Below are 24,161 nucleotides of genomic sequence, written 5' to 3' on the forward strand. Positions count from 1 at the left end.
CATAAAGAGATATAAAGCTCGGAAAAAGATCGTTGAGCCCATTGCATCTGCACTGGTCAAAAGACAGCCACCAAACTGCAGTAACCTGGCTTATCTTTGCTGGTTCTCTGAAAGAGCCAGTCCCGCTCCCTTACCTACTCCCTAGTGTGCTGTATTTTTGATAGGAGTGATGTTGAGAGTGACATTCAACACAAAATCAGAGATGCATGCATTAAAGGGGCATCAACAATTATGGATGACTTTAATCTACATATAAATTGGGCAAATCAAATTAATGACAATACCATAGAGGAGAAATTCCTAGAGTCTATACAACATGACCTTGTATTTTTTTGACCAATATGTTGGGGAATCAACTGAAGAACAAGCCACTGAGAGTGGGTATGATGCAATGAGAAAGAAATAATTGGCAATGCAGTTGTGAGAGACCCATTGTGGATAAGTGACTGTAATATAACAGAATTTTCTATGAGGATGAAGAGTGAAGTTGTTGATTTTGTGATTAGTGTCCTGAGTTTTAAGGGAAACTACAATAGTATGAGGTGTGAATTGGCTACAATGCATCCTGAAAACATTTTTTTTCCTGTCTGGCACAAGAGTGCAAAGAGACCAATAGTTAAACCATGGCTTATGAGAGAAATTAGAGATAATATTAGATTGAAAAAAAGAGACATACAATTTGGCAAGAAAAAAACAATACACCTGAGGATCAGGAATAGTTTGGAAGCCAACAAAGGAGGACCAAGGGATTGATTAAGATGGGGAAAATAGATTATGAGAGTAAGCTGGCCAGAGTATAAGAACTGACTGTAAAAGTTTCTATAGGTATGTAACGAGAAAAAAAAATTGTGAAAACTAATATAGGTCCTTTACAGTCAGAATGAAGTAATTCATAATAGGAACGAAGAAATGCCTGACAAACTCAAATTGTACTTTGCTTCACATTAGGATACGGATAATGCATCAGAAATGATGTAAAAAACAGGGGTCTAGTGAGAGGGAGAAACTGAAGCAAATCGATATTAGTAGAGAAATGGTATTGGAGAAATTGATGGGGTTGAATCATAGAGTCATATAGCACAGAAACAGGCACTTTGGTCCAACCAGTCCATGCTGACAATAATCTCAAACTAAACTAGTCTTACCTGCCTGTGCTTGGCCCATATCCTCCAAAATCTTCCCTCTTCATATACTTATCTAAATGTCTTTTGCATGTTGTATCTGTACCCTCATCCACAACATCCTCTAGAAGTTCATTCCACATAGTCTCTGTTTAAAAAATATGGCCTCTAGTCTTGAAATCGCCCAGCCTAAGAAAAAGACAGCTGCCATTCACCTTATTTATACCTTTCATGATTTTATAAATCTTTATAAAGGTCACCCCTCAACCTCCTATGCTCCAGTGAAAAGATTTCCAGCCCATCCACCTCTTCTTATAACTCAAACCCTCTGTTCCTGGCAACATTCTAGTTAATCTCTTCTGAACCCTCTCCAGCTTAACAATGTTCATCGCATAACAGGGAGACCAGAACTGGACACGGCACTCCAAAAGAGGCCTCATCATCGTCTGTACAACCTCAACATTAATGTCCCAACTCCCATATTCAAAGGTCTAAGCAATGAAGGCAATCATACTAAATGCCTTCTTCACCATCCTGTCTACTTGTGATGCAAAATTAAAAAAATTAATGTACTTGAACCCCCTAGGTCTCCTCCACAACACCACTCAAGGCCATAATTTTAAATATATCATTCCTGCCTTTGTTTGTTTTACCAAATTACAATACCTCACATTTATCCAAATTAAACTCCATCTGCCACTCCTCAGCCATTGACCCAATTGATCAAGATCTCTTTGTAATCTTAGATAACGTTCTTCAGTGTCCACTATACCACCTTTTGATGTCATCTGCAAGCTCACTAACCTGCCTTCTATATTTTCATCTAAATCATTTATGTAAATGATAAACAGAAGTGGACCTAGGACTGATCCCTGTGGAACACTGCTGGTCACAAGCCTCCAGTATGAAAAACAACCCTCTACCACCATTTTCTATCTCCTGCTGTTAAGCCAATTTTGTATCCAATTGGCAAGATCACTTTGAATCCCAAGTGATCTAACTTTATCAATTAGCCTACTTTCCCAGAACTTTGTCTTAGACTTTACTAAAGTCCAAGTAAACAATGTCTATTGCTCTGCATTATCAATCTTCTTGGTTACTTCCTTAAAAATTCAATCAAATTTGTGAGACATAATGTCCCTCTCTCAAAACCATTCTGACTACCCCTAATCAATCCTTGCCTCTCTGAATGCATATAAATCCTATCTTTCAGAAATGCATTCAACAATTTACCCACCACTGATGTCAGACTCACAGTCTATACTTTCCATGCTTCTCTTTACATCCTTTCTAAAACAAAGGCACCGCGTTAGCCATGTTCCAGTCATCTGGCAGCTCACTCGTAGTTATAGATGATGCAAATATTTCGACAAGAGGGCCCACAGTTTCCTCTCTAACTTCCCACAAGTGCCCTGGGATACATTAGATCAGGTCCCAGAGATTTATTCACCTTTATCATTTCGAAGACCTCCAGCACTTCGTCTTCTGTAATCTGAGCTATTTTTAAAACATCAATATTTATTTTTCTGAGTTCTCTAGCCTCCATTTCTTTTTCCACAGTAAAAACTGATACAAAATATTCATTTGTTGTCTCTTCCATCTCCTGAGGTTCAACACAAAGATGAGCTCTTTGATCTTTCAGGGGGCCTACTCTCTTGCTAGTTGTTCTTTTGCTCTTAACGTACTTGTACTCCTTGGGTTATCCTCAATCGATTTCCCTAGGCAATCTCATATCCTTGCTTTGCCTTCCTCACCTCCATTTGAAGAATACCCCGACAATCTTTATACTCTTTATTCAAGAGATTAATTTGAACCCAGTTATCTGTATCTAATATATGATTCTTTTTTATTCTTGACTAGAACCTCAATATATTTAATCATCCATTGAAGGTTAATAAATCCCCAGGGCCTAATAAGATATGTCCCAGAATACTGAAGGAAGTGCCCTAGAAATAGTGAATAAGTTGGTGGTCATCATCTGATACTCTTTAGACTGTGGAATACTTCCCATAGATTGGAGAATAGCTAATACAAACCCACTACCTAAAAAGGGAAATTGAGAAAAAATGGAATTATAGACCAATGAGCCTGACATCGGGAATGGGGAAGATACTGGAGTCCACTATCAAGAATTTTATAACAGAACACTTAGAAAACTGTTGTAGAATCAGACACAATCAGCATGAATATACAAAAGGGAAATCATGCTTGACAAATCTACTAGAATTAATCAAGGATGTAGCTAGTAGAGTTGATTGGGGGAGCAGGTGGACGTGGTTTATTTAGATTTTCAGAAAGCTTTCATCAAAGTCTCATAGAAGCGAATAATGTATATAATTAAAGTGCATGGGTTTGAGGGTAGTGTCTTGAAATGGATAGAAAATTGGTTAGCATTCAGGAGACAAAGAGAGAGAATTAATGGGTCTTTTTTCAAATGGCAGGCAGTGACTAGTTTTGGTACAGCAGAGCTTGGTCGTCAGAGCCCAGCAATTCAAAATATATTTAAACGATTTAGATAAGAAAACTAACTTTAATATCTTAAAATTTGCAGATTATGCAAAGCTTGGGTGGAAGGGTGAGCTATGAGGAGGATGCAGATACGGTGCATTGTGATTTGGACAGGTTGTGTGAGTGGGTAAATGCATGGCAGGTGAAGTATACTCTGGAGAAATGTGAGGTTATCCACCTTGTTAACTTGAGATCACGGTAAAGTTTCAGGAATGTTCAACATAACTTGCTTACTTTTGTAATCTATTCCTCTATTTTTGTAGCCATAGAACCCAGTTTTCATTTTAATCACTTTTTCAACTGAATGACACCTTCAACAATCCATGCTTACAGACCCTCAGGTCTCTCTGTTCCTGTACTGTGTATAAACCAGTGTGCTTTATTTTACATCACCTCTCCTCATTCTTCCTATCAAGGTGTTTCACATCACATTTCTCAAGTTTCATTTGCTGTGTGTCTGCCCGATCCCACCAGCCTGTCTCTATCCTCTTGAAGTCTATTACCATCCACGCAATTCACAAAGCAATACCAAATGCTTTAAATCAAACTGCAAATTTTGAAATCACATGTCTGACTTATCCAAGCTTAATATGTATCAAGAAAAGTAGAAGTCTTAGTATTGACTCCTGGCGGACCATATATAACATAAAGGGGAAGCCATGAGTGAAATTTAATGGAATTTTCAGAAGGAGTTGGATAAGGTACCATGCATTGAGTTCCTAATAAAATAAGAGCCCATGATATTGGACATATTGTATTAGCATTAGTGGAAAATTGGCTAACTAATAGATTGCAGGGAGTTGGGACAAACTGAGCATTTTCAGGATGGCAATCTGTACTGAGTGGTATGCCACAGGGATTAGTGCTGGGACTGCAATTATTTGTCAGATATATTAATGACTTGGATGAGGAAAGTGAATGTACTATTGTCAAGTTTATGGATGATGCAAAAATAGGCAGGAAGGCCAATGCTGAAGATGACACAAAGGGTCTCCAGAGGGATATAGACAGGTTAAGCAAGTAGGAAGAAATTTGGCAGATGGAATATAATGTGGAAAAGTAGGAGATTATTCTATTTGGCAGGAAGAATGGAGGAGCTTAATATTATTTAAATGCGGAAAGGCTGCAGATTCAGGAGTCTTGGTGCATAAATTACAAAAATAAAGCTAACATTTAAGTTCAGTGGGTAATACAGAAAGCAAATGGAACATGCTTATTTCAAAGGGAATGTAAGATGAAAATAGGGACGTCTTGCTAGAACTATGAAAGGCACTAGCCAGGCAATAGACATAATTACTATGAACAGTTCTGAGCCAGTTATCTTGGGAAAGAAATACTGGCATTGGCAGCTATTCACTGTCAACGGGGGTGGTACCAGGGGACTGGAGAGTGGCGAATGTTGTGCCCCTGTTCAAAAAAGGGAATAGGGATAACCCCGGGAATTACAGGCCAGTTAGTCTTACTTCGGTGGTAGGCAAAGTAATGGAAAGGGTACTGAGGGATAGGATTTATGAGTATCTGGAAAGACACTGCTTGATTAGGGACAGCCAGCACGGATTTGTGAAGGGTAGGTCTTGCCTTACAAGTCTTATTGAATTCTTTGAGGAGGTGACCAAGCATGTGGATGAGGGTAGAGCAGTGGATGAAGTATACATGGATTTTAGTAAGGCATTTGATAAGGTTCCCCATGGTAGGCTTATGCGGAAAGTCAGGAGGCATGGGATAGAGGGAAATTTGGCCAATTGGATAGAAAACTGGCTAACCGGTCGAAGTCAGAGAGTGGTGGTAGATGGCAAATATTCAGCCTGGAGCCCAGTTACAAGTGGAGTTCCGCAGGGATCAGTTCTGGGTCCTCTGCTGTTTGTAATTTTTATTAATGACTTGGATGAGGGAGTCGAAGGGTGGGTCAGTAAATTTGCAGATGATACGAAGATTGGTGGAGTTGTGGATAGTGAGGAGGGCTGTTGTCGGCTGCAAAGAGACTTAGATATGATGCAGAGCTGGGCTGAGGAGTGGCAGATGGAGTTCAACCCTGCCAAGTGTGAGGTTGTCCATTTTGGAAAGACAAATAAGAATGCGGAATACAGGGTTAATGGTAGGGTTCTTAGTGAGGTGGAGGAACAGAGGGATCTTGGGGTCTATGTTCATAGATCTTTGAAAGTTGCCACTCAGGTGGATAGAGCTTGTAAGAAGGTCTATGGTGTATTAGCGTTCATTAGCAGAGAGATTGAATTCAAGAGTCGTGAAGTGATGTTGCAACTGTACAGGACTTTGGTTAGGCCACATTTGGAGTACTGTGTGCAGTTCTGGTCGCCTCACTTTAGGAAAGATGTGGAAGCTTTGGAGAGGGTGCAGAGAAGATTTACCAGGATGTTGCCTGGAATGGAGAATAGGTCGTACGACGATAGTATGAGAGTGCTAGGCCTTTTCTCGTTGGAACGGCGAAGGATGAGGGGTGACTTGATAGAGGTTTATAAGATGATCAGAGGAATAGATAGAGTAGACAGTCAGAAACTTTTTCCCCGGGTGCAACAGAGTGTTACAAGGGGACATAAATTTAAGGTGGAAGGTATAGGGGAGATGTCAGGGGTGGGTTCTTTACCCAGAGAGTAGTGGGGGCATGGAATGCGCTGCCTGTGGGAGTGGTAGAGTCAGAATCTTTGGTGACCTTTTTGCGGCAATTGGATAGGTACATGGATGGGTGCTTAAGCTAGGACAAATGTTCGGCACAACATTGTGGGCCGAAGGGCCTGTTCTGTGCTGTATTGTTCTATGTTCTATGTTCTATCCAGATAAGATTCACTAAATTGATCCCAAATATAGGGGGAATGTCTTATGAGGAGAGACTGAGTAGGTTCGGGCTGTAATTTTGTTGAAGGTTAGAAGATTGAAAGGTAACATTCTTGAAGCAGACAAGATTCTTAGAGCACATAACAAGGTAGGTTGGTTCCCTTGTGTGAGAGAGTTTAGGACCAGAGAGTGTCATTTCAGAATAAGGAGTCACCCATTTAAGATAGAGATGAAGAGCAATTTGTGAATCTGTGGATTCTTTACTGCAGAGCACTGCAATGTATGTTCAAGGCTGAGATAAACATTTGAAATCAGTCAAGGAATCAAAGGTTCTCAGGAAAAGGCAGGAAAGTGAAGTTAAGGATTAACAGATCAGGCATGATCTCATTGAATGGTGGAGCATACTCGATGGGCTGAATGGCCTACTCTGCACCTATTTCTGATGGTTTTTTTGATCATAAAATACCTCCATCCATTTCAAAAAGCAAATATTCATCATTACTCATGGTTGCCTGTCACTCAGTCATGCTGCGACTGTCCTTTTTATTGCACGGGCTGAAACCTTGCTGCCGAATGTATTATGTTACTCTTTATGAAATGCCTTTTGCTCCCACGTTCTCCCCATTAGTTGCATTATCCTCATCAACCCATTCTGTTATCTCATAAAAACGCACAATCAAGTTAGGTTAAACTCAATTTGCTTTGAACAAATCTGTGCTGGCTTTTCTTAATGAATCCTTATTTAAATTTCTCACAGATTATAGTCCCTTAGAATCCTTCATAGAGCTGCCATCATCAATTGTCATTGCTGAAAAAGAACATATTATCAGTTCGTTATCAAGTTTAGTCTTGTGGGAGCTTGTTTGTGGACAAATTGGCTTCCTACATGTTAAAACAGTGAGTATATTTCAATAACCAGTATTTTATTTGCTGTAAAGTGCTTTGAGCCATCTTAAGTTTGTGAAAGACTGCAGAAATATAAATTCTTGCTTTCTTTATCAGTCAGGGACATGCTGGCTCTACTTCCAACAGCATACAGTAACTCAGGTTAATTTTAAAAATCAGATAACATTGCTGAAAGAAAATTTCATGATCAGTGCTTTTCGATTAGCTCTGCTTAGCTGACTGGAGGCAAGAGGAGAAACATTCTGTGTCATATTTTAGCCTTAGTGAACCACAGACCACATATTTGCAATGACTACATGCAATAACTGTATACGATTCCAGAAGTTTTACCTGGGTTTTGGGATCAGACAAACCCCAGTTAGCAGCCGTGATCATTACATCCCTCCAGCTCACAGGCAGCATCTCAATCACTTGAACCAGCAGACCAGACACTCCTATTCAACATGATTGAGATACATGAGCTATCTCTGCCTCTCAGCCAGTACTCTTCAGAGGCACTAGGCTGCTCTCAAATTAATGGGCACTTGAAACTGGTTGTAAGCAGCATGTATTCTTGTGGAGGGCTTATAGCCACAATTTACTTCATGAAGGGCATTAAAATTCAAGATTTACCATCTTATTCAAGAGCAACCCAATCAGTCAAGTCTGTTTAATTCCATGAATCAATAAAAGCAATTGATATGACAATGATTTTGATTCTTATAATGACCATTAAGAGGAATTGTCTTAATTGCACTCCACAATAAACTGTCTGGCAAAGGGTGCCATCATAATAATATTCTTATTTTTAAAAATATATCATAATACATCACCCAAACTTGGGTACCATAGCACCATACAAACTGGGATTAATAGTTGGTCACTCAGCTTATCAAACATATCCACCATTCAATAAGATTGTGGCTGATCCTCTACTTCAATGCCATATCTCTCAACATCATCATAACCCTTGACATTTTATACATATAAAAAAACTCAACCTCATTCTTGAGTATACTCAATGACTGCGTGTTCATATTCTTCTGTGGTAGAGAATTCTGTTATAGTCCCAGATATAAATTGGTAATACAAGTTGGTTTTCTCTAAGACCTGGCTTGATAGACTTTAACTTTTCTTTTTGCTTGTTGTTAACCAAGGTGGTCAGTCATTGAACATATTCACAAGAGGCTGCCAATGTTCTTTAAACAAAAGGACATAAATGTTTATTATATAAAAGAAAAAAGTGAACCATGAACAAAAGAACATATAAGTTTATGAGACAAAAGAGAAAAAACTATGTTAACTGTGTAACAACTATTTGAAATGGTCTCATTGAAAATGTCAGAAAGAAACATCCAACCATTTTGGTTATCAATAATCTTACAGATATTCAAACTTCAGTGAGGTTTGTCTCTGCATCTATGCTAAAGCTCCTTGTTCAGTGGCACAGTGGTAATTAGTTTCCTTTTCATCAAAGTTTAGGTTATTCCTTCTCGCTGAATGAACCCATACACTGACTGACTTTATTTGACTTGTTTTGACTTGCTGTATTGCTGTATGTGTGTCGCTGGAAGTGAAATCTCATAGAAACCTTTAAAATTCCAGCATTAGCACGAGATAGGATAAAGGCAGAAAGGATATTCCCATTGACCGGGAAGTCCAGAATCAGGAATTACAGCCTAAGGAAATGGCATAGTCAACTTAGGACAAAGAGGAAGAGAAATTTCTTCACCCAGAGAGTGGAAAGCCTGTGGAATTCTCGGCCATAGAAAGTGGTTGAGGACAAAAAAATGAACATCTTCAAGAAGAAGTTAAATATAATTCTTAGAGCTAAAGGGATCAAAAGGAGTGTGGAGAAAACAGGAACAAGATATTGAGTTGGATGGCCAGCCATGGTCATACAGCATGGTGGAATGGGCTCAAAGGGCCAAGTGGCCTACTCCTGGTCATTTTGTCTATATTTCTAGGTTTAGGCCCAGCAATTTTTTTTCCTCTCATCCTTTATTTTCGAATGCGCTGAATTGTTTATCGCTGGGATTTAAATAACTCATTACAATGCATGTAGACAGAACATATTCAGACATCCCAGTACCATTCACAGAACAAATCTAATACAAAACTAAAAGCAATGCCTTCCTCTTTTACACACACAAAATAAAAATATAATCTAAACTTGAAGCATCACAATGTTTTTCCAATTTAGAACCTGAGCTCTCAAGCAATAATAATATATAAAGAGCCTTCAACACAATTCCAAAGATTCCGCACTCTCAGAAGAAATTTTACCTTATCTCAGTCCTAAATATCTTTATCTTTTACTTTGTTCTCAGATTCTAGAAACCCCAGTTAGGGAACACACTTTTTGCATATATATTATAATGAATTCCATTAGAATTTTGTATGCTTCAACAAGATAAGATGCGGTAGTACTTCTAAGACAACTAAACATTATGGAGGATAATAATGTATATCATTGCACCAGATCTAGATTTAGTATTCTGATAGGGTGGCTCTATGTAAAACAAAGGTTGCTATTGATCTGCATAGCTTGTATGCTCGCTTTAATGAATTCCTAATTTTAACTACTGAACACTGGGCAGATAACCACCAGATTTTAAGACGAAAGCACTTGCTTTTATTTTGCACCTTTTACATCATCAAAACTTCCCAAAAACCTTTAGAGCCAACAAAACACATTTGAAATGCAATCACTGTTATAAAAAAGGAAATGTGGCCGCTAATTTGCAAACAGAAAATCTGCACAAACAGCAATGAAATAAATGACTAGAAATCACCAGACGAATGCTCAAATACTGAGCTTCTTTTTGAGGAATGCAGTTTAGTATGGGACAATAGTCCAAATTGACTCAAGGGCAATCCCTGAGAGCCAATGGCAATTGTGTTACACAGTCATGGGATGAGTGTCACTGGCTAGGCCAGTATTTGTTGCCCAGCCTATTTGGGAACATTGTCCAAGTAACTAGGGATTCAACTCAACAATTCAAAGCATAATGAAATGGATGCTGAAAACAAAAAAATGCTGGAGATCACTGTGTCAGGCAGTGGGTCATGAAGAGTCATCTCGACTCGAAGCATTAACTTGCTCTCTCTCCATGGATGCTGCCTGACCCATTGTGATCTCCAGCATTTTCTTGTTTTTAGTACAGATTCCAGCTTCTGCAGTAATTGCTCTTATAATGGAATGGTTGGCAGTTTCCACAAGGAACAGCAACTTGTATCTGTTAATGATGAAATTTGACCATAGCTCCAGCTTTGCTGTACAATGGATGGCACTGTATTTAATTAAATACTGGCACAATAAGCTGGCTGGATACTGGTTGAGACAACTCCAAAGCCCAAAGTTTAATTACTTTACTACAGTGAGTGACATGACAATGGGAGTCCTAAAGTATTCAGCAGCCGATGAAATACCTTAAACGCAGTTATTGTTCTAGGAAGCAAGGCAGGCAAAATATGGACAGTAAGATCCCATAAACAGCAATAAAATGACCCCATAATCTGCTTTTTAGTTGTTACTCGTTACAGGAGGGAGACCGAGAATTTTGTTCATGCTGCAAACTGTTATGATTTATGGTGCTTTGCCTGAAAGGTTAGTAGAAACCGATTTAATAATAACTTTCAAAAGGAAATTGGACAGCTTTTGCAGAGTTGGCGCAGGTACAATGGCCACCTTCTGTGCTGGATGAGTCGATGAATCGTGTGATTAGCATGGTCAACAGTGCTAAATGTCACTGAAAGATCACACAGTACAAAGAGGGATAACACATGCAGTTACACTCACAAAAGGCACTGTCTGTGATTTTAGACAGTTTCTGTGGTGGGAGCAGGGGAGATTTGGGAGAGATGAACACACAGCTGGAGGTTCCACAATCTTGCAGGAAGAGGAAGTTAGTGATAAGGCTGAATTAGAGCGGATGAGCAGGTTAAAGATGGACTCTGTAAAGAGGAGAGTGGCAGACAAACAATAACCTTGAAGGCAGAGCCTGCTGTGTAAGTCCTGTGAAAAGGAGCTGGAGAAAGGCATTAACCTGTGTAGCTACAAAGGGAAGGTCGAAAAAAGAAATCCAAATGAGGAAATTAACATGAGTTGGAAGATCATTCCATAACACTCCAGGTTAGCTAGGAAAAGTGAACGCAAAGAAAGCTCTAAACAATGGTGATCATAATTTTCCCTAGAGGTTATTTTCCATAGAATTCCTACAGTGTGAAAACAACAAATTCATACCGATCCTGCGAAAAGCATCCCACCCAGACCCATCTCCCTACACTATCCCTGTAACCCGGCACTTCCATGACTAATGCACCTAACCGACATATCCCTGAACACTATGGGTAATTTAACATGGCCAGTCCACCTAACTTGCACATCTTTGAACTGTGGGAAGAAATAGGAGTACTCAGCGAAACTCATGCAGACTCAGGAGGATGTGCAAGCTCCACACAGTCACCTGAGAGTCTCTGGTGCTGTAAGGCAGCAGTGCTAGCCATCATGCCACCACAATATAATGCACTTTAAGATAATGATAAAGTAAGACATAATTATGACAAAAAATGTCAATAGTTTGAAGAAGCATTTGAGAGGTTTTAACCATAATTGTGGCATTAGAATAGGCATACACATCAGCAGACAGTGATGTAGAACAATACCGGGCAGCATTTAAAATAGTGTTCAACAGAGTGCACAGAAATTATACTCTACAAAGGAAAGAGCAATCTAAACACTGGTGGAAAGTCTATAGATGAATAAAGACATGGGGAAACAATTGAGGGGGGAGAAAAAATACTGACATTATGTATGTAGACAGATAAAAGAGAATATCAAGAGGTTAGGAGAGAAGTCAAGGAAAAATATAATTAGGAAGACAATAGAAGAGCTATTAAATTATCTAGGAATATAAAAAATATTTTATAGCCAGCTCAATATAAAAATGAATGCTGCGTGGAAATAGGACAATAAGGGGATAGACAGGATAATGCCACCAGCAATGATAGAGAAAAGGCAGAAACATTAATAATTATTTTGCTTCCAAATTTACCACAAAAGTAGAACAGATTGACTGACAGTGAATGATAAAGTAAGGAATAAGTACATTTACATTTTTTGAAAAGGATGTATTGAATAAACTGAACAAACACAGAGAGGACAAATCTCCTGGCCCACTTGGATTGAATTTTAAAAGTATTTAGGGAAGAGATAGCAAAGACTTCATGACTCATCTTCTACAATTTGTTAGAAAAAAAATGCAGTGCCAGAGAACTGGCAGATAGGTAAAATATTTATTATATTTAACAAGGGGAACAGTACCTGCCCAGGGAGTTATAGACCAGTCAGCTTAACACCAGCAATGGAAAAGTAATGGAATCCAAATTAAAGGATAGAATAGAAGAATCTTTAGAAATAAGAAACGTAAGATTACTCAGCCTGGACTTCAATGGAGAAAATCTTGCTTGACCAATCTTACTGAATTTTTTAGGACATTACTGACAGAATACGCAATGGTAATGCAATATCTGTATTTTGAACAGAACTTCAATAAACTTCCCATGATAGACTAATGAATAAAATTAAAGAATGTGGAAGTTTAAAAACTAATAAAAGGTATCCAAAAAACTGAGATAACAAAAACTTTGAGGGTAAACTTGAAAATAATAAAAACAGACATGAAGAGCTTCTTTAACTATATGAAAAGGAGTAGAGAAGCCAAAGTGAAGTTAGGCCTAGTAGTGAATGATGTTGGGGTAAAGAAGACTGGAGAATTAGGAAATGACCCAGAAGTTGAATGAATACTTTGCTACTTTGCAGCAGCTGAACACACTAATAGCATTCTAAAAATTATTAAATATTCAAGGGCAAAAGCAAAGGAAATAAATACAATAACTATCACTTGAGAAAATATGCTAGGGAAACGATGAGGCTAAATACTGGTAAGTCATTTGGAGCTGATGAGATGCATGCTCAGATATTAAAGGGTAGAGATGTTCATTTTCATGGGAGAGAAAACTTCTGTAAAGCATAATGTTATAAGACAATCACCAAGAAATCCAAATGGAACCTTATTTACATAAAGAACAAATGGAATCTGCTATCACAGTGGGTGATTACCGTGAATTGTTCATAGGCATTTAATGGGAAGTTGGATAAATTTATGAGGGAGGAGGGACCAGGTGTTTTCAATAGTGGATCTAGAACAGAAAAGATGGGAGAATCTCAAGTGGAGCATTCTGGTTGCTCTGCAAAGGAAGGAATTATTAAAATGGAGACAGTGCAGAAAAGATTTATAAGAATGTTACTGTGACTGGAGGGTTTGAGTTATAAGGACAGTTGGACCTGACCTCCCAGTCACCACCATTTTAATTCCCCTTTCCACCCCCTTTCCAACATGACCATCCTCTGCCTCCTCCATTGTCACAGCGAATCAGTCTGCAAACTGGAAGAACAACACCTCATCTTCCATTTGGGCACCTACAGCCCAGAGGACTCAACACTGAGTTTTCCAATTTCAAATAACCCATCCCTCGACTCCTTTCCCAGCTCTTGCCCCCCTCCCATTCTTCTGACCAACCCTTTCTTCCAGCTACCAACAGATTCATTCTTCCCGTCTACCAACCAGGTCGTCCCCACTATCTGTATTCATCTATCCACCCCCTCACTCACCACCCCCTCACCCTCCCCTTTATCTGCAGCTCCTCTTACACCCACCCCCAGTCCTGAAGAAGTATTACACCCTAAACATTGACTACTCCATCTCCTGATGCTGCCTGGCTTGCTGTGTTCTTCCAGCCTCCTGCTTGTTGGCCTTGAATTCTAACATCTGCAGTTTTTTTGTCTCTAACCCAATTTAAGCAAATGGCTGTGGAGAGTTAAATGCTTTGTCAGAACTCAATTAGAGAATTCTAACCGCCCCAGATTGTCTGGCAGTTGCCCAGTCTACAGTCACGGGCTCCTGAATTGCAGTTTACTCTTTATATATCCTATTGAAGGTCACCCTCCCTCCCACCGGGCCCGCGACTGAAATTATGGGACATAGTGCTGCTTCGGGTTCAGGTCCCTAGCACCTGACCCAAGCTCAGAATCCTCCATTATCAGCCTCAGCAATGTGGCCCCACCCTAGGCCCCAGCACGCAGGCCCAGAGAAGCTGCAGTCCCAGTGACTGTAATCCTCCATTATGGGCCCAACCCATCCCAAATTAATGATCCCACTGGTTTCTGTTGTAGAAACACCTCTGGCTTGGGGATTATTCCACCCACTAAAGATATTGCCAAGAACTTGGGGATGCAACTGAGTTAACTTGAGTGATTGAACCAATTTCAATACATTATTATAGGTTGATAGTAGAACCAAAGTTCATGCCATCTCTGTTTTGCCTGTTTCACCTACATTAGGACCAGGTCTGCTCTGCCTCTATGCATGTGGGACTAGTTTAGATTGGGAAACTTGGTCAGCATGGACGAGTTGGACTGAAGGGTCTATTTCCCTGTTGTGTAACTCACTGACTCTATTAGTAATGATGCAATCTAACATGGAGCCCACAAGCAACAATTCTCATCAAAAAGAGACCTGGCCTTTTATGAGGCAAATGCAATAATATTTGTAACTGACATATAATCGAGCAGTCATAGGTTCCACTGTCTTCAGGCCTAATTCAATTGATTGATGTGTTGGGTGAGACAGATGTCTGGTAGTGTTCCATTTAAGCTGGAAAATTTAAAATAAACAAAAACAAAATCTCGAGGAAGATAACGGTGGCCTTAATGGCAGGAAGTAGTAGTGAGGACTGCCTGAGGGTCACAACCACAGTCGCTCAATGGTTAGCACTGCTCCTTCACAGCACCAGGAACCCGGTTTGATTCCAGCCCTGGGCGACTGTCTGTGTGGAATTTCCACATTCTCCTCATGCCTGTGTGGGTTTTCTCCAGGTGCTCAAGTTTTCTCCCACACTGAATTAGGTGGATTAGCCATGCTAAATTGCCCATTGTGTCCATAGATGTTCAGGGCAGCTGGATTGGCCATGGGAAATGCAGGTCATATGGATATGGTAGTGGGGTGGGTCTGTGTGGGATGCTTTTCGGTGGGTCAGCATGGACTTGATGGGCTGAATGGCATGCTTCCACACGTTAGGGATTCTGTGATTCTAAGCACCTGGGGGAGACAAAAGCAGCCTGGGAGAAACTAAATAACTGTTAGAGTATGGATCTAGGCACTTGGAATAAACTGGTACTACGCGTATATGACACATGACATTTCCAACTTTATACAAAGATACTTTTGTACAGTTGAAAAACAAGTGGACTATAAGTGAGAGTGTTTCAGAAACTCAACATCAACTTAAGTATCAGGGATAATCTTCAGATGCAACCTTCTGCCTGGTGATAACTTTGCTTGGTGTGAAAAAAAAATCAATAATATTTGGAAATTGTCAATCTTGTATGACTAGCACTCCAATCTGAAACACTAAAATGGATCACAAGGTCTCCTACTGTGTAGCAAACGTGTCTCTTTCTATGGACCAGGAGGCCTGGGTTCAAGTCCCACCTGCTCCAAACGTGTATCATAACATTTCTGAACAGGTTAATTAGAACAAATGTCTACAAGATGAATCAGACCAGTTAGTCTCATTCACCATCTTTTTTAGGTGTAAGCTCAAGACTGTTGCAGGAATAAATACAGAGCATTGATTCCCCGGTAATTATGGTAGGGAACCTGTTCAGTGACTAGAGTTTGAGCCTATCTCTCAGAAAAGTCGCAAATGCCTTTTGAATATAACAAAGCTCAGTGAATTGCAGATGCCATTTTCTACATCTGTCACAACTAGAGAACATAATGCACTCTGCTTGTGAAGGGGAATTGTGGTGTCAAGGCATGAAGAGAATACCCTGCTTATTGCAAAATACCAATGGATTGTTTATCCCCAGTTCTGCCACCAGCTTAAACCAATATGACCTTGGGTTCAGTATTGTTGATTATGCAGCACTGTACCAAAGTGTGAAGCTTGATGGAAGCCTCACATCCTGTTATAGGATACTGTGCTACAACTTTCTGTCTTGGAGCTTCCCAACAGAGTTACTCTATACATTTGTGACTAATATACAATAACAGCCCACACAGGTATGAGTGGTGAATTCGCCTTGATTGATATAATTCTGTGAATAGAAACCCTAAGTCCCCCACCATGCAAAAACAAGAATTGAAGGTCGATGCTTCATCAGTGAAGCAGACTTCAAGGATCATGTAGACTGAGGCCATTCAGTCTGTTGTGTGTGCTTGCTCTTTTATAGAGTTATCCAATTAGTTGCATTTAATGCTGTTTCCTTAAACCCCTGCATCTTTCTCTTTCCCTTTGATTTGATTTGATTTATTATTGTCACATGTACCCAAGTATAGTGAAATGTTTTGTTTTACAAGCAGCACAGGCAGATTATAACATACAAAGCTCATAGAACAGAGCGAGGAATACAAAGTTGCAGCTGCAAAGACATTACACGAAAAGCAAGATCAACATTAGATTTGAAATTTGAGAAGTTTATTCAGAAGTCTAGCAATAGCGGGGAAAAAGCTGTTCTTGAATCTTTTGGTACATGTGTTTAAAGCTTTTGTGTCTTCGCCTGATGACAGAGGTTGGAAGAAATTATAACTAAGGTAGGAGGGGTCTTTGATGATGTTGGTTGTCTTTCTGAAACATTGAGGTTTAGATGGAATCAATGGATGGAAAGTTGACTTGTGTAACAATCTGGGCTGTTTCACAACTTTGTATATTTTTTTTAATCCAATTCCCTTTGCAGCTTACTGCTGAATCTGCTCCCACTGTCCTGTTGGGCAGAATATTCCAGATTACCCAGCTCACATTATAAAAAAGTCCGTGTGCCATTCTGGGTGGGCAAAGTACCATTAAAGGAAGTTTGCTTTCAAATAAAGACTCTTGTCACAAAGGTAAACAAACTGGCGAACCTCCGATCCAATGTTTGAATGGAATGCAACAGCGGCATTTTCTGTTCACAACCTGCGCTATCCCACAATGCACTCTTCCCGACAGGCACCATGTTTTCCCTGGTGGGATTGGACTGCCAGTTACTTCATCCTTCACTTTCAGGTCAGTGTGAAAGAAGAAGTGAAAAAAAAATTCACATGAAATGGATACGCAACTTGCAGAGACAGTGGCCAGGCAGATTAGTTGAAAGCAAAGGGACAAAGAGCTTCACAAAAAGCCAAAAGGGAGCCAGTTTGGAAAGCAGCCAGATGAGGAGAGGTAAACTAATTAGGAATGAAGAGCTGAGAGGATTAGACTCACCTATAGAGAGGGGAAGATAATCTCTTGAAAGGGAAAAAGAAATCACTGCAAGAAGAATCACACAGCTTTGTCTGTTTCCTGTGAAATGTGTAAGCAGGAACCGCAGAACACAGAGATACATAATAAAATTTTGATTAAATTAGAATGGACTTCTCACAGTCATGATTCCAACTCAGCCCTGGCATTGAATTCCAGCTGCAGTTCTATGCTGGAAAATCATGCTGACCCTCACCCCTAGCATTCCTGGGTACTTTCCCTAATGCCCTCAATGTGTGAAGCTCCACACTGGGAAAGGTAATTCACAAAATAAACTCAATGAAGTTTAAACTGAGCAAAAAATTAGAGCATTGTGTGCACCCACAGAACATCAGCTTTCCTGGGTGCAACTGCAACAGTAACCCCAAAGAAGGTTTAAGCGAGCCACGTTGGCATTCTGAGATGTTATATCTCCCATTAACAAAGAGTTAATAGGAAATGGCAAGAAGCAATTAATTGGCTCGGCATGAGAACAGGCTGTTTTGCAAGGTTACCTGGACTTATTTGTAATAACCGAGCAGAAAGGAATGGTTGGGAAGAATACTTAGTGGATTAAAAGTGAGAGATTGGGCAATTCAGCACACACCATCAAATTCTGCCTATTTTTAAGTTTGGGACTTCCCACAGATCTTTGGACTTCACCATTGGACCTGGTTCATAAATGGTGCCATGGAAAGTGAGTTTGAGCTCCAAGTGACAGCTGTAACTGAATGATAAGATGTCATACTCACTTATTTGAATATATCTAAAGTAGTTTAAGCTAGTAAATTTGCTTTATATCAAAGTATGTGTGTTCTGTTGTATTCATTTTGATCAGATTTTAAAGAACCTGTTAAGGCAGTTTAATCCAACATCACAGATTGGGGTGAACTAACACCAGCTCCCTGGCTAAGAGGAGCATGAAGGTAAATCTGAAGTGATCTTCATGAGAAAATCAGATCAGATTTACAGCAGCAAAATTTACAAATACTATTGCCTAATATTACTAAAATTGGACTATTCACTCCCACAAAGTTGCACTGAGCGCTGACTCAGATGGTTTTTAAGCACGAGTGACAGAAGCCTAAGTATATTCATAAGAAAGAAAGAACTGGCAACTGGAAAGAACCTCATAATCAGAATTTTAGAATATCAGAAAACACTCTGTTTTTAAATTTGTGAACAAAGCAATCATTTTACGTACCTCAAGATCCCATTGCAAATAAAGTAATTAAAGTAAAGAAATGATTATTTTTTAGTTATCCTGAGATGATGCTGAGTTGTTCCTCTGTAAAGATTGTTCAGTGACTCATTAGACCACCTCATTGAGACTTGGGATCAATTACACATCAGGATGGACAGAGAACGGCTGCCTTACTGAACCAATTGAATCATTACAACTATCAACATCTCTCGAGGTCTTCAAGATCTCAATCCTGCCTTTCCAGGTCTTTCTAGTCCATCTCCCACAGTCGAGGGTAGAATGAAGGAAGGAACTCAACAAATGGTTAATAATATCACAGTGACCTGCAGGCCTCAATCTTTCCCTCTCATACAGCATACAAGAATGTTCCCAAATAGCCTGCATTCACAAAACTGATCACATTAGATGTGATTCTGAAATTGGATAATGTTGGCTAAATAATCCTGAATATACAAAGAATCACATTGAGAGCCAATTTCAGATTGTCAGTTAGGTTCACGGTGTGGTGTATCTACACAGATTTAGAGCTTAATATGTCAATACCAAGGACCCTATTATTTGCAAAGAACATGCACATCCATTGTCCCAGTTCCATGCAATAAAGTAAGTGACAACCATTCTCTGTTCATTTCTCAGGGAAATGTCTTGATCAATCATAGTCAACCTGAGTTATTTAAAATTTAAATAAATCTTGGCAGTTAACTACCAGTCATTGTTAAAAGGTGCAATTTCTATGACAATGCTTCTATTAATTGGACGCCAATTCCAACCAATAAGAACTCTCCTCTAATGCAATTGAATTGGTATTTGTTGTGAATTATCCTAATGAGTGCAAGATAAGTTTTAACAAAATATATCAGCTATATTCAAGTATTACAACTCTTTAAAGTGTGTTGGCTTCACATATACTAAATTGTACTGTGTGATTAATGTCTCACACTTTGAGTTTTGCTGCTACTTTTGCACAAAACAACTTATTGGTCAATGTTAGTGCTGTTTACCAGCCAGCATGCACTGTGATGCCCCTGGCTTCACAAACTCTCATTCACTGTTTTGCTCCCTTCATTAACCAATATTCGAAGCATGCTCATAAATTCCTGCATCCAAAGCTCCAAATAAGCTAGGTTTGTCCTGCGTGTGGGTGTTTATGTATAGGAGTGGATTTTGCAGATGATTTTGCAAATTTCGCAGAACATATGAAACAGTATTATTTGTAAAACTACAAAAGAAAAATCTTCAAAATTGCATTCTTGGAATAAAATGTGAATAGCATTTTATTTAAAGCTTTAGTGCTCAATGCGACAAGAAAGCATTTTTTAACTTCTTTTTGTATTTGATCATGTGCCAATCATTGATACTTATGTTGACACTTGGGGTTATTTATGGTGCATAGTACAGGCAGCATCATTTTGGCTGAAAACAAGTAGATATGTACTGTGACTCTGCTTTCCTTAAAACAGTCCCTGGACATAAAAAGGAAAGTGCTGATTACTTCACTTTGATCAGAGTGCTGGATGTCATTAACCATAACTAAGATTTGGGCAGTTATTACAGTTGGTTTCCCTTCCTTCACAAATTTCCAAAGTGCTGCCTTACAATTCCAGTTAGCTCTTTCCTCCCTAAAACAGCAGTGGGCATACTGATGCCACATGCATTGCAATGTTTCAAGGAAACAACTCACCACTACCTTCTTACACTGCTGCCCAAGCCAGCAACAGCCATAATGTGGTGGCACGGTGGCTCAGCGGTTAGCACTGCTGTCTCACAGCTCCAGGGACCTGGGATCGAATCCAGTCTCAGTCTGTGTGGAGTTTGCACATTTCCCTGTGTCTGCATGGGTTTCCTCCAGGTGGTCTGGTTTCCTCCCACAATCCAAACATATGCAGATTAGGTGAATTGGCCATGCTAATTTGCCAATAGTGTTCAGGGATGCAGAGGGAATGAATCTGGGTGGGATGCTCTTCAGAGAGTCAGTGTAGACTTGTTGGACCTAAGGGCCTGTTTCCACACTGTAGGAATTCTATAATTAAAATAAAATCCATGATGGAATCAAAAGAGAGCATGCAATCATGACAGAGGGTCAAAAATTTATAGTCGAAAGTGTGATGCTGGAAAAGCACAGCCAGTCAGGCAGCATCACTGGAGCAGAAGAATCGACGTTTCGGGCATAAGCCCTTCATCAGGAATTTTTCCCACGGACATTTATAGCCGAGGGATAGCAGGTTTCAGCTGTGACTGTTGGTGGATGTTGCAAATAACAGTATCCCTACAATGCAGAAAGAGACCAATCAGGCCACTGAGTCTACACTGACCTTCTGGAGATATTTTCAAGCAATCCATTCAGAGATACTATTCCACCCCTCTGGAGTAGGTGAGACTTGAACCCAGGGCTCCTGGCTCAGAGCTAGGGCAGTGGACAGACATTCAGAAAGTAAGGTGGTGGTTTTACAGAAGTAAGCACAAATATGTACTTCTTAGCTTGGAAATAATTTGGGAGTCTACATTGTGTGAATTGGGCAGTAAAATGTCTTTCAACTTCATGATTCGTTCTGTGGAAATATGCACAAATGTTTCAATTTGTCAGCAATTTATATGGGCCCCAACTTACTATTGTAGCTATGTACTCAAGCTCAGTCGGGTGCCCCAGGCTTTAATTAGTAAAAGCAGGAACAGCCGTATATATGTGTGTGCAAATGTGTGTGTCTCTGGACGCGGATATGTGAATGCGTAAAATGTGTGTTAACTTCATTTTATAAATTTGGCTCAAGTATATGGATAATATAAAAAGACTTAAGTTTATAAAGTGCCTTATCAGGTTTTTTCAGAGTGGTCTCAAAGCAACTGAGCAATCAATTACTTTGAAGTCCTGTAACAGTAGGGATCTTGAACTAAGCTTCAATTCAGATTCACAATACTGCCTTTGAACTCATCCTGACTGAACAGCAGGCTCCTTACAACCACATGTTGCCAGTATGCTGCAGTCTGCAGGCATATACAGTGCACACATGCACAACTTACTCAGTACTGTCAGCCGAGCAGGTTGGGATCGCAGGGCTGCGTGTGTTGCCTGACATTCGTACACTGCATCATCAATAAGTTCTGCTTTATCGATGCGAAGGCTGTATTCGCCAGCTGCATGGTCTCCCACAATGGAATAACGTGGAAAACCTGCAAGAGAGAAAAAGAAGTAAAATTACTTTCAGTTCAGCTCTGGGCATGGCACATGGACTGGAATTTGTTTAATTCACAGTTAACAGAAAACCTGATAAAAAATAATCAGATTGAAGGACATGTATTTATAAAGCACTTTTCACAGGCAGGGGCTTCATAGCCATAGAGTGCTTTTTAGTAAAACAAAGAACTGTGGATGTTGAAGATCTGAAACAAAAACACAAATTGTTGGAGAACCTCAGCAAGTGTGGCAGCATGAAAGTGCTTTTTAACCTCATCAGAAGTCACACAACACCAGGTTATACTCCAACAGGTTTATTTGAAATCACAAGCTTTCTGAGTGGAGCTCCTTCATCAGGTCAAGTCCTTCGTGGGATTTCTGACTTTGCCCACCCCAATCCAACACTGGCACCTCCACATCATGGTTTTTTTTAACATCATCATCATTGCAATGTCAGAAATGCGGCTGGCTTTGCATGCGTTAAACTCCCGTGAGCAGCAATGTGATACCAATGGGGTAATCTGTACTTTTAATTATGTTGATTACTGAGTATATATTTGACAAGACATCAGGGAAAATTTGCCTGCTTTTCTTCAAAGCCTCTGAATATTGCGTGCAATCCTGGTCTCCTTATCAGAAAGATGTTGTGAAACTTGAAAGGGTTCAGAAAAGATTTACAAAGATGTTGCCAGGGTTGAAGAATTTGAGCAATAAGGAGAGGCTGAATAGGCTGGGACTGTTTTCCCTGGAGTGTCAGAGGCTGACAGGTGACCTTACATAAGTTTATAAAATCATGAGGGGCATATAGGATAAATAGACAAGCTCATTTCCCTCGGGTGTGGGAGTCCAGAACTAGAGGGCATAGATTTAGGGTGAGAAGGGAAGATATAAAAGGGACTTAAGGGATCAACATTTTCACACAGAGGGTGGTGCGTGTATGGAATGAGCTGCCAGAGGAAGGAGTGGAAGCTGGGACAATTACAACATTTAAAAGACATCTGGATGGGTATATGAATAGGAAGGGTTTAGAGGAATATGGGCTAAGTGCTGACAATGGGACTAGATTAGGTTAGGATATCTGGTTGGCATGGACAGTAGGATCGAAGGGTCTGTTTCAGTGCTGTACATCTCTATGACTCTAGGATTCAGTCATAGGTGAGATTTTATGACCGTTCACTGAGCAGGTCTTGGTTTCTGTCTCATCTGAAAGATAGCACCTTTGGCATTAGTAGCATTCGCTCAGTAGGGCACTGTATAGTCACCCTTAATTTTTTAAGCTCAAGCCCTGGAGAGGGAAATTAACTGAGAAATCTTATGATTGAGAGATGTAACGAACTGAGCCATGGCTGTCACAAAACCAACAAAAGCTGCTTTACACCACTTGGGTCAACTCTGTTACATTGACTCATCACTGCAGAATTCTATTGACAGTATTTAGTCCTACAGGGTAATAATAGGAGATAGAAACTGCAACTTCTCCAAACACTAATTAATGTGTTTTAATAAGAATGATTACTAAGTCATTGATTATTGTGCACATCAAACAGTGTTTGTCTGTTAAACAGGTTTGCGACGTTAGAAGATTTGTTTAGAATTTCACTGCTCCATGCCCAGTGATTCCCTTAACAAATCTCATATTGATGTATTAATCCAACTGGGAGTCATTCTAGTTTGACCTGTAAACTCTACTCTTATGATCAACTCACAGTCAGCCTTAACAACTGGAGGAACTGCATATATTTTCCTTCACTAGCTGCATAGTTCCATTCCCCATACCTTTTCTCTGTCAGTTCATGCATCTCCCCTTTATCTTTCGGCGAACATTCCATTGTCCACCAGGTTTGAATTTGGACTGGAACTCAACACACTTTGTCGGAGTCTCCAAAAATGTAGGGTTAGCAGTTATGCAAACAAAATAGAAGAATCGCACTGCATTACAACACAGTGTCTTCTCTCACACTCCTTAAACACTTATTTATTGCAAATATCATTTTGGTAGTGGATCAATATTTTGTTCTTGACTGACAGTGAAGAATTATCCACTTGGATAATGGTGACTCTCTTTCCCTTCCCATTGTTGGGGGAAGAAGGTGCCTGTCAGGATGAACATTTGAGGGTTTTTTAATGAAACCACCAGTCTCTATCCAAGCAGATTTCT

At 39.8% G+C, this 24,161-nt stretch overlaps 1 protein-coding gene across 7 annotated transcripts in view; it reads right to left on the minus strand.

Annotated features, from left to right (window-relative positions):
- kirrel3a (kirre like nephrin family adhesion molecule 3a) overlaps nt 1–24,161 on the minus strand; it is a 638,457-nt gene that overhangs the window by 286,584 nt on the left and 327,712 nt on the right. For all 7 annotated transcript variants that reach the window (XM_087976494.1, XM_043676912.2, XM_087976497.1 and 4 more), the window contains exon 3: nt 21,850–21,999. In XM_087976494.1, coding sequence (XP_087832620.1) covers nt 21,850–21,999 — 150 coding nt within the window. The remainder of the gene's footprint in view (nt 1–21,849; nt 22,000–24,161) is intronic.

This window comes from Chiloscyllium plagiosum, unplaced genomic scaffold (assembly GCF_037043375.1).
Source record: "Chiloscyllium plagiosum isolate Xiang-an unplaced genomic scaffold, Cpla_swu_hap1 HiC_scaffold_29, whole genome shotgun sequence".
NCBI classification, from domain to species: domain Eukaryota; kingdom Metazoa; phylum Chordata; class Chondrichthyes; order Orectolobiformes; family Hemiscylliidae; genus Chiloscyllium; species Chiloscyllium plagiosum.